Below are 14796 nucleotides of genomic sequence, written 5' to 3'. Positions count from 1 at the left end.
ACAGGCATCATTGCAGACTTGGTGTAGTTGTTCCACCAGTGCTGTCTCTGTTTTTATTCTCTCTCTGGCAGTCCGTCTGTCTCCTCCGTTTTTTTCTTTTTTCCCTGGATGTCTTACTCTCCCTTTTATAAGATTCCAATCTACAACTTTGATCATCAATATTCTTGGCCTAATCTCTCTTTCTCTTTCTCTCTCTCTTATCTTTGTCATATCTTAAAAATAAATAATTTTAAAAGCCATCTTTCAAAAGCAGTGAAAAGGATTTGGCTCTTTCTTGAAATTGTGGTTGTGTGGTCTGGCACCACCCACATGTACATCCTTGCTTTGACAACCTGAACCTAAACATTTTCCTCCAGGAGTTGTAATCTAGATGCAAAAATCTGGCTAACTACTGTAATTTACAGAATCTACAGAATCGGTTAGAGGAGCCTGGCATAAGGAAGGGGAGCAGAGGGGAGTACAACATTTGTAATTTACTTTTAGGGGAGTCTGACTCAGGATCCAGATGCTGGAGGGAGGGAGTGCTCGTGTCTGTGAAGAGATGTGTGTGTAACTGTAAACCAGTGTGGTCTGCTGGAGGTTCTTTACATATCAACCATACAGGGCAACCCCTGCAAGAAATCTTTATATACTCTGTTCTTCCATTCTGTGAGGATTTTGTTTAAAATATTATTATTATCATGCTTTTTTTGAGACAGTGGATATGAGATAGCTGCACAAGACCAAGGATGGCCTAGTCTTAAACCCTATCATCCACAAGGACAACCAATTCTTTCATTGTTGTGGTGGTTTTGGGGGATTTTTCCTTTATTTGATAATTAAAACAGGGCATCAATGTTACATGTTTCGTGCTGTACCCACTAGAATGCCAGTTGACACTGGGAATATAGATTTTCAGTAAGGGACTCCAAGGAAATTATATAATTATATCTGAAACCCCTCTAAAGAACTTGTAATAGTTTGTTGCTCCTTGATATCTTATAGTCTGGTACTCTGTTCAGAAAAGGAGGTGGTGTAGAACTTGGATTTACCAAATTTAATACAATAACAATGTCGTCCAGCTTAGGTCTCCTTGACAATTTGTTGATGACTCTTTTCTCTTATGAGCTTTCATTTACTTTATTTGAATTAAACAAAACAGCATCACCTTAGAAAAGCAAACTTCCGACAGAGCAGACAACAGCAAAACAAGACGGAAAAGAAATAGCCCAAGTGTAGAATTTCCTTCCACAGTAAAATATTCACCATTCGAAAGAGACGTGACACCTATATACTGTATATGGCTGTCATAGATTCAAAACAAACAATATACTGTTTTTAGCAACAGTTAGTATTAGTCCTCATCATGGGTTATGATTGTTCTTTACCAGGCTGGATAATTTTAAGATTCATGAACAGGTGCTTTGTTTTGGTTGGGTAGAACAGGAAATCAGTTTGAACGCACCACATGATGAAGAAAAGCCCCCCACTGTATGAGTTCCTCTGCGTCGTGATCTCAATAGTGTACACAAGTCACCATCTGCTACACTATAAATATCCCATATATACTTGCTCTCCATTATAGGCCAGGAAATGTATATATACAGTAGGCTATACTGTATATATTCTACAAGCAGAGACTCCACACGCAGCATGTGATTTATTTCAATGGATCATGGTTACTTGTAGTCATGATTGCTTTGCTCAGGGGAATAAAAACATGATATATGTTTTTGCTGTCAATAGGAAAGTTACATATCTACCCTTTGGAGGTAGGTAGTTGACAAATGTTGGTACGTTTTAATACATACAGTAGATCAAGTTGGAAATATTATGTATAACCTATGAAGAAGTGGCTTTAATTTTAGATACTTTATGTTGGAAATCAGAAATTGGTTCCATTACTGAAATGTATATAACATATACATTGGGATTGAATTTCTTAAACTGTTGTTTTGCTCTGCTTTGTTCACATCATTCTTCTAAATTCCCAGGAGTTTGTAGCCTTCCCACAAGCATTAAGCTTGCCATATAATCAGCCAGCAAAGCTACTAAGCACTGTTTGGTGGATGGATGATCCACACTGAGACCTAAAACAGCCACCAGGTGTTTACACTTGTCTTGCAGGAAACTAATTTGACTTTCCCAACATAAGATAGACTTTCTCTCAGGGGCAAACCCATAACAAATGGAGACAGACAGGCCTCCACAAGATTTCCTGCTCTTTGCGCATTGCCGTTGGTATTTCCAGTTCATGCGGTGTGGGCCGAATCATGTGAGTCCTCTTTAACCAAGATCACTGCTATGATTTTATTGCAGCCTTGATTAGGCACATGTGACTAACTGCAAACTCCTGTTGGCAACGGGTGAGCGGTTGCCAGAAGGCAGAGGTCTTCCAGAGCAATGAATTGTAACAAGATTCAGCCTCCGGGTTCACGAGGCAAGACCCGTTCCTCGGGAATCCGATTCTTCTGACCGAGTGGAACAAAGTTGGCCCAACTCACTTCATTTCACACATTAACTGTTGTGTTTGCGTAAAAGAGAGACTTTTTCATTCTGCAGGCAGTATTCCGCAGCCACTACCTCACGGAAGAAAAATGCTAAACCAGCTTCACTTCCCACGGAAAAACCAGCCAAGACAACTTGGTGAGGGAAAATTTTGGGGTCTTTTAAATGCAAAAGGGGGGAAAGGAAATATGACCATTTTCCTGACATGAAAAGCAGAGCACATCAAGACTCAATCATGATATTTTCAAGAATAGCTTGGACCTCGTTCCCTTTCTTCCCTTGGACTGTTTTTCCAAGGGATGGGGGATGGGGGGAGAAATGGAAAAAGACACAGTTATGATTTGTATCGTGATGGATGCCAACACAAATTGGGTAGCCATTTTTTTTCTCTCCCTGTTAAAGGCTGCTGCATGAAAAAAAAGACCCATTTTACAATTACCACATCAAAGGACCATTCACATTCCTATCACACTTCAGAGTGTGTGTGTGTGTGTGTGTGTGGGGGGCTTGGAAGAAGGAGAACTAAATGCAAGCAACCTTTTAAAACAATAAAATGGGGGTGGTGCATTTTCAGAAATCAAAGCGAGTAGAGGGGCTGTGATGCTACATCACTCTTGTGTGGTCCCAGCATCTCTCTCTCTCTCTCTCTCTCTCTCTCTCTCTTCTCTCTCTCTCTCTCTCTCTCTCTCTCTTTCTCTCTCCCCCCTGGCTCTTCCTCCTCTCACATTTTCTCTTCCCTCTTTTGTGGCTCTAAGCCTATGAGCTGGCGTGGGCACTTCCTTACTACACACCCAGCGGGGCTTTAAAAAGGCAGGGCCGGAGGTCTTAGCAGTCACACACACTCTCTCCCCGTCTCTTTTGGTCTTGGTGTACTGCTCTGAAAGCCGGCTGTGTCAACCTCTCCAGCCTCCAGGTCGCTTGGATTAGCGATGCAGACGCCACATTGCAGGACCCCCAATCTCCTGCTCATCCTTCTGGGCCCCGTACTGTTGGCTGTGGGCCGGGCCGCTATGAAGAGCCAAGGTGAGGAGACGACAGACTTATTATTGCTGCCTGTGGTTGGGATATTAGTAGCACTTTGTGGGCAGACAAATGGACGCGCAGAGGGACTCAAGCAGGTAACCTCAACCTGGGAAAGGGTGAGTATGTGAGAACAGACTGTGCTTGAGAACTTCAACTGCAATCATGAGCACAAACACAGGTGTGTAGGTGTAATGAAGAGTCTGTAAAAGTGTAGATGCACAAAAGTGCATAAGTATATTTTTGCCTGTGTCTACCTGTTTATGTAAAATGTGGGATGGGGTGTTTGCCTTTCCGTTGTTTTGATTTGTGGCAGGAGGGATGTTCCTGTTTGACCTCCTGCACTGTGACTCTCAGTAGGCATGAACGGATAGAAACCAAAGTGTCTTCTTGGCTATTTTTGTCATTTTTGTCACTGCTTAAGAAAGCCTCCTCTCTTGTCTAACCGCAGTCAAAATATAATTCAAAGTGTCAGAAAAAGACGCAGAGAGATGCATGAGTGTGCAGGCACCCACAGACACACTTGAATTCACTTGAAGCCTCTGTGTTCTGGAGCTTTACTATTCTACGCATGCAAACACCACACACCCACATGTACACAATCAATATCACACCTGATTCCAGTGGTGGAATGTAACTAAGTACATTTAGTCAAGTACTGTACTTAAGTACAAATTTGAGGTACTTGTATTTAACTAAGTCTTTAATTTTCATGCCAATTTCTTCTTCTACTCCACTGCATTTCACAGAGAAATATTGTACTTTTTGCTCTACAAAACACATGTAGTTTATTAAAAAAAATTTTAAAAGTACATTTTCCTGATGATGCTTATATACTTTTACTCAAGTAACATTGTCAATGCAGGACTTTTACTTGTATCAGAGTATTTTTTACAGTGTGGTATTAGTACTTTTACTTAAGTAACTGAACTGAACACCTCTTCCACCACTGCCTGATTCTCTACCTGCAAAATCTCTGAGATCAGCACATATCCATCTACAATCCCCACATACCCATCTCATTCGCCATCAATGTGTGTGTTTCCACGGAAGTGCTGTATGAACTTGAGCGGGAACCAGCCTATTGGGATGCTCAGGCTAGGGCAACACTGGATGCTGCGCTGAAACTCCGCCCTCGGGAGCACCAAGCCAAGAACATCATCCTGTTCCTCGGTGACGGTAGGTCATGCTATCATTATGGAATATATTCCAGCAAACATTCAACACTGACTTGGTTGTGGTTGAAGTTGGAAAAGCTGCTACTTTCAGCCTCAAGGACAAATGCAGCTCAATATGTAATGCAAGTCAATGCTCAAGTGTGTCACTTACACTGTGTTTGCTGTGCTCAGAATGGATTGAGGGAACGTGACTGGTAGAGCAGGCGTGTGTTTGCCAGGGCTGTTGAGCAAGTGGTTGTAATAAAACTTTGGACATTCTATAATCATTTGTTCAATTCAAAATTGATAATGCGGACTTGACCAGAAAACTCTTGGAGTTTGTGTGAGTACTGACTGAAGAAAAAAAGGCGTTTATCTCTTAGAGAGGAAGAGTTCACATCTCCAACCATTACTGGATCCCTTTAATCATGAAAGTGATTTTTTTCTTTAAGTAGTTTTAGCTGCATAAACTTAAAGTGATGGTTCGGAGTAATTTCACCCTAGGGTCCTTTGCACCATGACCTCGAGCCAAACACCCCCCCAGAAGCTTTTTTCACCTGGGTCTAACATTGGGAGAGTTAGCGTTAGAGTAGCGTTATCAGCTGAATAGCTTAGCGCAGAGGCTAATGGACCCACGTTTGTATCTCTTAAATGACCCCACTAATAATGCCCGAAATGATACCAAACATCTACACTAGTACAAATAGGTTATGTACTCATAAAACGATGGATTGGAAAGTTTGTAAGTACACCAGAAGTTTATGAACACTTGCCTGCTCTCTTCTGCTCTCTGTTGCTGCTGCTGCTACATGCAGTTAGACGAGTGCTTAGGGCCGTCTACAAATTACTACACCGAAAAGAGATACAACAAAAATATTTATTAATTTAATGATTAAATAAGTTAATGTCTCCAAACTTACCTCAATTATTACTTGTGTCCTGCTAGTTATACTACAGCACTTACTTTAAAAAAAAAGTTAAATTAAAAAATATTTTTGTTGCATCTCTTTTCGGTGTTGTAATTTGTAGACGTCCCTAAGCACTCGTCTTACAGCAGCAACAACAACAGCAGAGAGCAGAAGCCAGCAGGCAAGTGTTACTTACATAAACTTCTGGTGTACTTACAAACTTTCCAATCCATTGTTTTATGAGTGCATAACCTATTTGTACTAGTGTTAACCTTTGGTATCATTTTGGGCATTATATAGTGGTCATTACGAGATACAAACGATGAGTCCATGCTACGCCCCTAAGCTATTCAGCTGATAACCTACGCTAACGCTCCCAATGTTAGACCGGGAGGGGAAATGCTTTTCTGGGGGGTTTTTGTTTGGGGTTGTTGTTCAAAAGTCATAGGGTGAAATTACTCCGAACCATCACTTTAAAGCTACACTGATTGATATGTTTATGTCAACAATGGATCACATGACAAAGTGTAATGTTAAAGGGGTCACTCGCAGTGACCAACCCACAGACTCCTGACTACAGTTCCCCTTGGGTTTATGGAGCAATTTAATGTAAAGTTAGGAACTAGCTTGTTAACATAATGAAACATTTTGCAGCTAAAGAGCCAGATATTGCCCTCAGGAGTTGGTGGAAACCAAAACAGAGCTAGAGTGAGAGTGAATATTGTACTTACATTTGTCAGGTGGCAAGAAACGCGACTCTAAGAGATTGCTAATGTTACAAAGCACTGATTGGCACAAACTGTGCCTATTTTGTTGTTAAAGTAGGACAACTTATTGAACTTTGAATTGTATTTTTGTGTGAGTGCATTTTCTTCCTCACAAAACATTTGCAAATGTGAGATATTTTATATTGTGCATTGTTTTCATCCAAGCTTTCTTGCTACTACTAGCAGTCTTCTTGTTTGTTTGCAGCATGAACTGTCGATCAGCTGAATAGAGTGAAACCAACTGCAGGATGTGAGTTGCGTCACCCGCGTGCTTGTGCATGTGCGTGCAGTATTTAAACAAAATGGGGACCTACGCGTAAAACATTGCGCCATAATGTTATTAGTGGTCAACAACTTCTCAGGGTATCTTTAAGGTGGCAGGGGTTGGCTGTCTACCTGAAGATCCACTCCTGACACCCTACATGTCCGACTGTACTGTCTACCAAAGGGACAATTATGGGGAAACTTTCCATCTGGATTTGATTGGAACAGTTTTCACATTAAATGTCTCTGGCGTGGTATATTTACAGCTGGGGAGGCAAGAAATATTTTTTTTGCATAGGGGATCTGTTTAAAGGCACAGAGATTTAAAAGTGTTGTTTCCTTTTAACTACTAGAATATCTGCTTTAAATCAGACCTACTAAGTCACATTTCTGGGTGGTCGAGGCTGAGTTTTCTTTGTGCATCTCTCCAGAAATGCCCTGCCCAGAGCATGTTCTCAGTTTTATGACTGTGATGTTAAAGGTAGAGTTAAGTGCACCACTGTGACGTGGGCTTCAAGTATGGTTTTCAAAGTCAGGGGTGAAAACCAATAGTGGACCACAGGAAGAGATAAAACAGGTCCCTTAATAGAAAATCTAAATACATATAATCTATGCTAATAGATATGCCAGATAGTGACATAGCTGAATCTTTAAGTATGTTTATATGTTATATGTTCTACCAATAGTGGTCTGAATACTTGCCTGGTAGAGTCAGTGTTGGTCTGTGTGATGACTTTGTTTGAAGATGTGGTTATCCTAGACAACCAGTGCCTTAAATGCCCTGTTCATTTGTGGATTCAGTTGATGTTAATGGCCTTGACGTGCTTTCACTTAGTTTGTTTAGAGAATTATTGAATAATTTTTTTCCCCTTCAGTCTGACAGTTATAGTTTGAGCTTTTCAAACAAACACATTTAAATATTTTTGGTCTGGATTTTTGAAATGGTCACTAACTGGACAGAGGGTAGTAAACCTTTACATAATGTGAACACATTAAGAATATAGATTTCTAAATCATTGTTTCTTTAATATGTCCATACAGTATCAGTGACTTTACCTGTAAATCATTGTCTCTCAGGGATGGGTGTGTCCACAGTGTCAGCAGCTCGAATACTGCGAGGTCAAATGGAGGGCAGATCAGGGGAGGAGACAATGCTGGCCATGGACACCTTCCCATATGTGGCCCTGTCAAAGGTGAAAGCACAACACTGTTAACCTTTAGCTCATCAGTCATTATTTACCAACAAATTAAGTTGTGCTACAATACAATTTGTAATTTGAAGGTGGCAGTAGGGTTTCACCAAATAACTTTTTTTTAATGAACAATTTCCTATTTCTCAGAAATAAGACTATTTTATAATGTTCATAATCAATGTACATATGCCATTTTCTGTGATGTCCTGGTCAGTACATGTTGCATTCACTACATGCACCGTTTATAGCTTTACCTCTTAAATATAGATTTGTTTTTTAAACCAATTTTCTTCTCCACAGATGGTGCCTGGAAATATTATTTCTAATAAAAAAAATACTTATTCATCATTTACCAGTAAATACCTGTGTATGTTCCTGTCCTGATTACAGTTTAACATGTATTATAGCTTGGGGGGGGGGGGGGTGGCAAAGTAGTAATTTAGCATGTGCATATTTTTTTCAAAATACTTTACAGCTAGTAAATGGAAACAGGTCAAAGTGACATTTTTCAGTCTCTGCGCTCTGTGATCCCTCTGTTAATTGCTTTGTCTCCACATACAGAAAGAGAGAAAGGTACTGCATACTACTGTAATACACTTGAGTATGTTATTCAGGCATGTGTATGTATATGTCTGTGGTTGCTTGGTAAATCAGTACATTGTGACACATGGAGAGAGAGTAGAGTAGATGAATACACCAGTGTAAAGAAGGGTGGGTCTGTGTGTGTGTGTGTGTGTGTGTGTGTGTGTGTGTGTGTGTGTGTGTGTGTGTGTGTGTGTGTGTGTGTGTGTGTGTGTGTGTGTGTGTGTGTGTGGGTATGATTCCATTTTTCACATGCTTTGGTCTTTACACAAGTTTCATCTCGCCTCATACAGTCCCGCTTCAAATTAAGTACTCAAACCTTCGTGTGAAAATTATTTCAAAGGATTTTGCTATAAACAACACTTCAACTGAAAATGCTGATATTGGGATAGAAACATTAAAAACAGCAGAAGTCAGATAAAATAGTTTTCAGCTTCATGGCCAAGTATAATCCCTCCATTATTGTGTGAGTGTGAATGAGTATTCAGTGTATTTGGTGTCTCTGTGTTCTAACCTATAGAATAGAGATGGAAATTATACTTTAAATATATGTTTATTTCCTGCCCTGTCCTTTAATGGTGTTTGCGCTTTTACTCCACAGACCTACAGTGTGGACAAGCAGGTAGCAGACAGTGCTAGCACAGCCACAGCCTATCACTGTGGGGTGAAGGCCAATGCTAAGACCGTGGGGCTCAGTGCTAACGCAGTAGCCTACGAGTGTAACACCACCTTCGGTAATGAGGTCTACTCAGTACTACGCCGTGCTAAAGCACAAGGTAAAGCCACTAACTAGCTTGTTAAAGTGTAGTTAGTGTGCTGTGTATTGGAAGGGTCATTTGGTTTGAGTCACATTCCTATCTCAAGATATGCAATGACCATATCTGCCGTTAAATAAAATATGAGTAATAAAACAATCATCTGATAAGCTTGTTCCCTGCTACTTTAGCATCACCAGTTCAATGTTTACAATGTCTAAATAAGAGATAATTTCAAATTGGCCTGCATTCACGTTTGTGCTTATAATCACTGTATGTCACGTGCACAAGGTATATCATTTGTGTGCAACTGCCTGTGTGTCCAGGCATGTTTATGATTCATGTGCAAGAGATCATTATTAGAAATATTATACTCACTCAATACTCACTATGTGTTGCAACAAGATGTTATACGTCTTTGTGTCATTATGTCAATGCGCTACATGGTAGAGTCCAGATACAGTAGTTAAACATACCTGGATAGCTATTATATTGAATTTCAGTGGTACTAAAGTATTTCCCATTAAGCCATAAAGCAATACAGTTTTTATTATAACCACGTTTATTGGAGCCAGTACTTTCTTGTTAAAGGTAAACAAGTTTGGAGCCAAAATAGCAAAGTTTCCCAAGGGCAATTTGATTAGGGTGTTAATTGAATTATTAGTAGTTAGACCAGCAAACACCACAAAATAAACCCCATGTAGAGAGTAGTGATTTTGATACTTCACTCATTTATTGCCGCAGAAACAAGCTTTTCTAGAGAGCAATATGTTATATGGTTAACTGGAACCTCCATAACCCCCTACTTCTTCCACTGGGCTTCATTACTTAGCCAGGAAAGACTGCGGGACTGTGGCTACACTCATTGAACTGAACCTGTTATTATTTGTTCCTCCAGAGCAGCTCTATGTCCAAGAACATTTTGAATAAGTAAACTTCTAAAGTGCATAATTAAGGTCCCACTGTCATTTGTTCAACAAAAAACATTCACATTGTGTGTGACTGCCTAAACAGTTTTACCTCTGATTTGGGTGTATCTATGCGTTGTTCAGGTAAATCAGTTGGTGTAGTGACCACCACCCGTGTCCAGCATGCCTCCCCAGCTGCTGCTTATGCCCACTCTGTCAGCCGCAGTTGGTACAGTGATGCAGATCTTCCTTCCAGCGCCCGCCAACAGGGCTGCGTCGACATTGCAACCCAACTGGTCACCAATGTTGACATTGATGTATGTAAGAACAATTCCGTTATGCACTTTTTTTTTTTAAAAGCTTAATGCATTTTCATTTTCCATCTTGAGCATCAGGACTCATAGATTATTTCTGGTTTAAATTGTAGCCATATAATCAAATAAGTATTAATCAGCAGTTCTGTGAAATCAACAGCGCTCTATTAGGGCAGTATAATTCTTCAGTACCATGACCACCATAGGCTACCAAATATAATGATCCCATTCTGTCTGGTTTCTTTTTAAGGTCATTCTGGGGGGAGGGAGGATGTATATGACCCCAAAAGGCACTCCAGACCCTGAGTACCCTACCTCCAACTCTCGCAAGGGGGACCGCAAAGACAAGAGGAACCTCATTGACGTGTGGCTGAAGGCTAAACCAGTAAGATTATTCAACATTGCTTTTGAATATTTCCATATATTTTAAGATATAAGTCACAGATTCAAGTGTCTTCTGGTTTGTTTTTCAGAACAAGAAGTCGCACTATGTTTGGCACAGAAAGGAGTTTGATGAGATTAATATTAAAGCAACTGACCGACTCATGGGTGCGTATAGATGTTAACCCAGGCAGAAAAGCAACAACAATGCATGCGCATGTGATGTACACACTCACACACACACACACACACACACACACACACACACACACACACACACACACACACACACACACACACACACACACACACACACACACACACACACACACACACACACACACACACAATGTGCCACTAAGGTGTTGACAGATAAACTTCTTATCTAACTTACGAAACCTTTTCAATGGCTCAGAAATAAGAGGATTCCAGTTAAATCAGCTTGTACCTTTACAGCCATGTAAAGTAGTCATGATGACGATACACTATAAATTCACAGTTAGCTGGTATTATCACCCATATTGTAACAGCAATAAAAACCAAAGGCCTCGTCCCTTGCTGTGATGATGCATAACAGTAATACAGATGCAACAGAATTGTTACCGTCTTACAAAGTTATAATGCTTTCATGTATGTTAAAGATGTGTACTGCCTGTAATATTTACTACATATAAAAGTGCTCCTACATGTTTCCCTAAATGGCCGCAATAATAATTCTTACTATTAGGATGCTTGGAGAATTTTCTTGATGAATGGAATGGCTTGTCTCAACATTTTAAATGTCTATGCAGAACCCCTGTTATCAACTTTTCAAAATAGAAATAGTATATGCAGTAATTTTTGATTGATTAATTAATAAGTGGCATTTGTGATTTTAGAAGCAGCTTGGATTTTAACTGTCTTCAGTCTTGTGTTTTCTCTCACTCTGTTCTTGCCAGTTTAGATTTAGCTCAGCATTACCACCCTACAGAGCCAAAGTCTTCTTTCTTTTGATTCTACAGCGGCTTCAAAATATTGAATTCTTTTCGGTGGTTCCAGGTCTGTTTGAGCCTAAGGACATGCGGTTCGAGGTTTTCCGGAACAGCACACGTGACCCCTCGATTGTGGAGATGACAGAGAAGGCCATACAAATCCTCAGCAAGAATCCCAAAGGGTACTTCCTGTTTGTGGAAGATGAGTACTATATCAACAATCCTCTAATAGAAAATCTCATCAAACTTGTTGTTATAACAATCATGAAGAATTATGGTCATGGTGGTTATTTATACCTTGAGGGACTTTTACTGTATGGTCCTTAGGCCGTTTAAATCTGATTGTACATGGCTGTCAATGTAAAACAGGGAATTCATTTCAATTCAAGGTTTTTAAGATACTTTTGAAGAATCCAAGGCATATACTGCTGAGTCGATGTGCACTAGTCAGATGTTTTGGGCCAAGTCTAATTCACTTGTTTTGTGCTGGTCTGTTACGAGGGAGAATTGATCATGGCCACCATGATGGCATTGCCAAACTGGCACTGACAGAAGCTGTGATGTTCGACCAAGCCATTCAGCGCGCTGCACAGCTAACCAGGGAATCCGATACTCTCACTGTGGTCACTGCTGACCACTCCCACGTCTTCACCTTTGGTGGTAACACACCACGAGGGAATCCCATCTTCGGTATGGCTCAAAACACTTGGATTCAGTTGGCATGAGAGTCATCCTCAGGCACATCAAATTTACAAAGTGGATTTGTATTCAGATGCAAACCATATGTGGAAAATAGCATATAATGACTGTGAATGAGTTTTTAGACATTCATATATGGAGGTTTTGACTCAATATTTAAGATTGTGGTTACGTCACTTGCAAGTTGAAAGTTTCAAATTTGTATTTGTCTCATAAAGTTCATGTGAGTCTGTATACTTGCTTTGCCTCTATATGAAAACATACTGTGACTGTATTATTTATTACTCACCCTCATTTTTTGTCATCTAGGTCTGGCACCAAAGAAAGCCGATGACAAAATGCCTTTCACCAGCATTCTGTACGCCAATGGCCCTGGTTATGTTCATATAAATGGAACCAGAGGGAACATCACAATGGTGGATTATTGTAAGCACAAACTAATGTCTTTCAGATGTGGCACTCGTATATGCTGATGTGTATATAGACAGTGGGAACTGATGTGGTTACGGCTGACTCATGCCTGGAAAGCAAAGATGAAATATGATGAAATGAAATTATGACATTCATTGTGCTGTCTTTTGTTCTTTTCTTTGCACAGGCCTTATTGTGTACATGTAACTTTACAGCTATTTGTATTTCTTTGTGGAATACTGGACACCAATGATCCAGTTCCTCCTCCTCTTGTTCTGCACCATTCGCTTTAATCATTGCATGAGTGTTTTCAGTATAGTTTAAGGTGGAAATACCTCTATCCAGGGATGAAATACCTTCTAAAGCCCCAAATTTGTCTTTTTGAAAGGACTGACGTCACATTATGTTTTTGGAACCACTAGTTAAGTCTCAAAAGTGCACAGTCAAATCATCTGGCACGTTAAGTAAACGTGCAATGCAAGTGAGAGATTTATTTCTAAATCTTTATTTATCATTCTGGAGAAATGTGAAGCACTTAAAAGTCAGCATCTATATTCTGATGGAGACCATGAGGCTAAAACAGTATTGCAACATGTTTTAGAGAATAGAGGTATGATTAGTTACAGATAAGAGTTCTAACAGATTCTTTACAAAAATCAATCCACAATGATGCAAAAGCCAAGCCACCAAAGACTACACTCTGTTTACATCATAACTTCAATAACACTTTGGTAACCTACTTGTTTTCCACTTTTGAATGCCAGTATTTTCTGTTTTTGGGGAGGAAAAGTTGTGGAAACTGTCAGTACACTTACTTTTGTTCTTACTCAGTACAAACGTCAGGCAGTAAATGCTATAATTTCATCAAACTGACTTAAATTGCCTTCAGGGTTTAGAATATGTTGTAATTAAATTTAATAAGGTAAATTACAGCAGATTTGCAAAACAACTTTTTATGGGCAACAGCCACAAAAACATCTATGAGGTAAATGTAACCTTTAAGGTATCCAAATGTGTTCTCTGGATTTGAATTGACAAACACAGTGAATACAGTGCTGTGAGCAAACAGTGTCTCACTAAATAGTCTACTTGTTTGCGAGTGACAAAGTCACTGTGAAGAAGGAAGTTAATCTGGACTGACATTGAGGTTAATTTATGATGACATGGTCTATAAAAGCATCTGTTTTGTATGAACAGTTGATGATCCAAGCAGAGAGTTGGCTAAAACAGTGGGTTATATTCTACACTCTACTCGTTTCTCTCCAGACGATGAGGAGTACATGCAGCAGGCTGCCGTCCCATTGGATGCTGAGACGCACGGCGGGGAGGATGTGGCCATCTACGCCAAAGGCCCAATGGCTCACCTGTTCCATGGGGTGAAAGAGCAGAACTATGTGGCACACGTCATGGCCTATGCTGCCTGCTTAGAGCCCTACACGAACTGCCCTCCTCACCCCCACAGTCACACCTCGAGCGGCTGTGTGAACACAACCTCGAGCCTCCTATTTGGCCTGCTTAGCCTCCTCTGGTTACTCAGATGACCCCCAAAACACACACACACACACACACACACACACACACACACACACACACACACACACACACACACACACACACACACACACACACACATCAACACACACACTTACACAAACACATCGTATGCATGCAACAATAGAGACACTTGATGCACTAAACATTCTTTGGGCCCTATTTTAACGATCTGAAACGTAAGTATCAAACGTGAAACGCAAGTAGCTTTGTGGGTGGATCTCGGGTGCTGTTGCTATTATACCGGCGTGATAAATGACTCTTGCGCCCGACGCAAATCTAAAATGGGTTGGTCTGAAGTAGCTAGGTGTGGTTTGGGCGTAACGTGCAATAAACCAATCAGAGCGTCATCTCACATTTCCTTTAAGAGCAGGCGCGCTTGTTCCATGGCGGATTGCTATTATGACGGCGGATTTGCCTGGCGCACG

General features: G+C 40.4%; 1 protein-coding gene across 1 annotated transcript; it reads left to right on the top strand.

The window, feature by feature from the left end:
* The first annotated feature begins 2151 nt into the window (after positions 1 to 2151).
* On the top strand, positions 2152 to 14584 carry alpi.1 (alkaline phosphatase, intestinal, tandem duplicate 1). The gene is made up of 13 exons (XM_039810320.1): positions 2152 to 2254; positions 2542 to 2625; positions 3394 to 3510; positions 4561 to 4686; positions 7681 to 7796; positions 8980 to 9154; positions 10186 to 10358; positions 10606 to 10740; positions 10829 to 10904; positions 11775 to 11909; positions 12206 to 12397; positions 12716 to 12832; positions 14084 to 14584. The coding sequence occupies exons 2-13, from the start codon at positions 2577 to 2579 to the stop codon at positions 14356 to 14358; spliced, it is 1686 nt and encodes a 561-aa protein (XP_039666254.1). The 5' UTR covers positions 2152 to 2254; positions 2542 to 2576; the 3' UTR covers positions 14359 to 14584.
* Positions 14585 to 14796: the final 212 nt, after the last annotated feature.

This window comes from Perca fluviatilis, chromosome 9, assembly GCF_010015445.1.
Source record: "Perca fluviatilis chromosome 9, GENO_Pfluv_1.0, whole genome shotgun sequence".
In the NCBI taxonomy this organism is placed as follows: Eukaryota; Metazoa; Chordata; class Actinopteri; order Perciformes; family Percidae; genus Perca; species Perca fluviatilis.
This window is presented reverse-complemented; position numbering and strand designations above follow the sequence as displayed.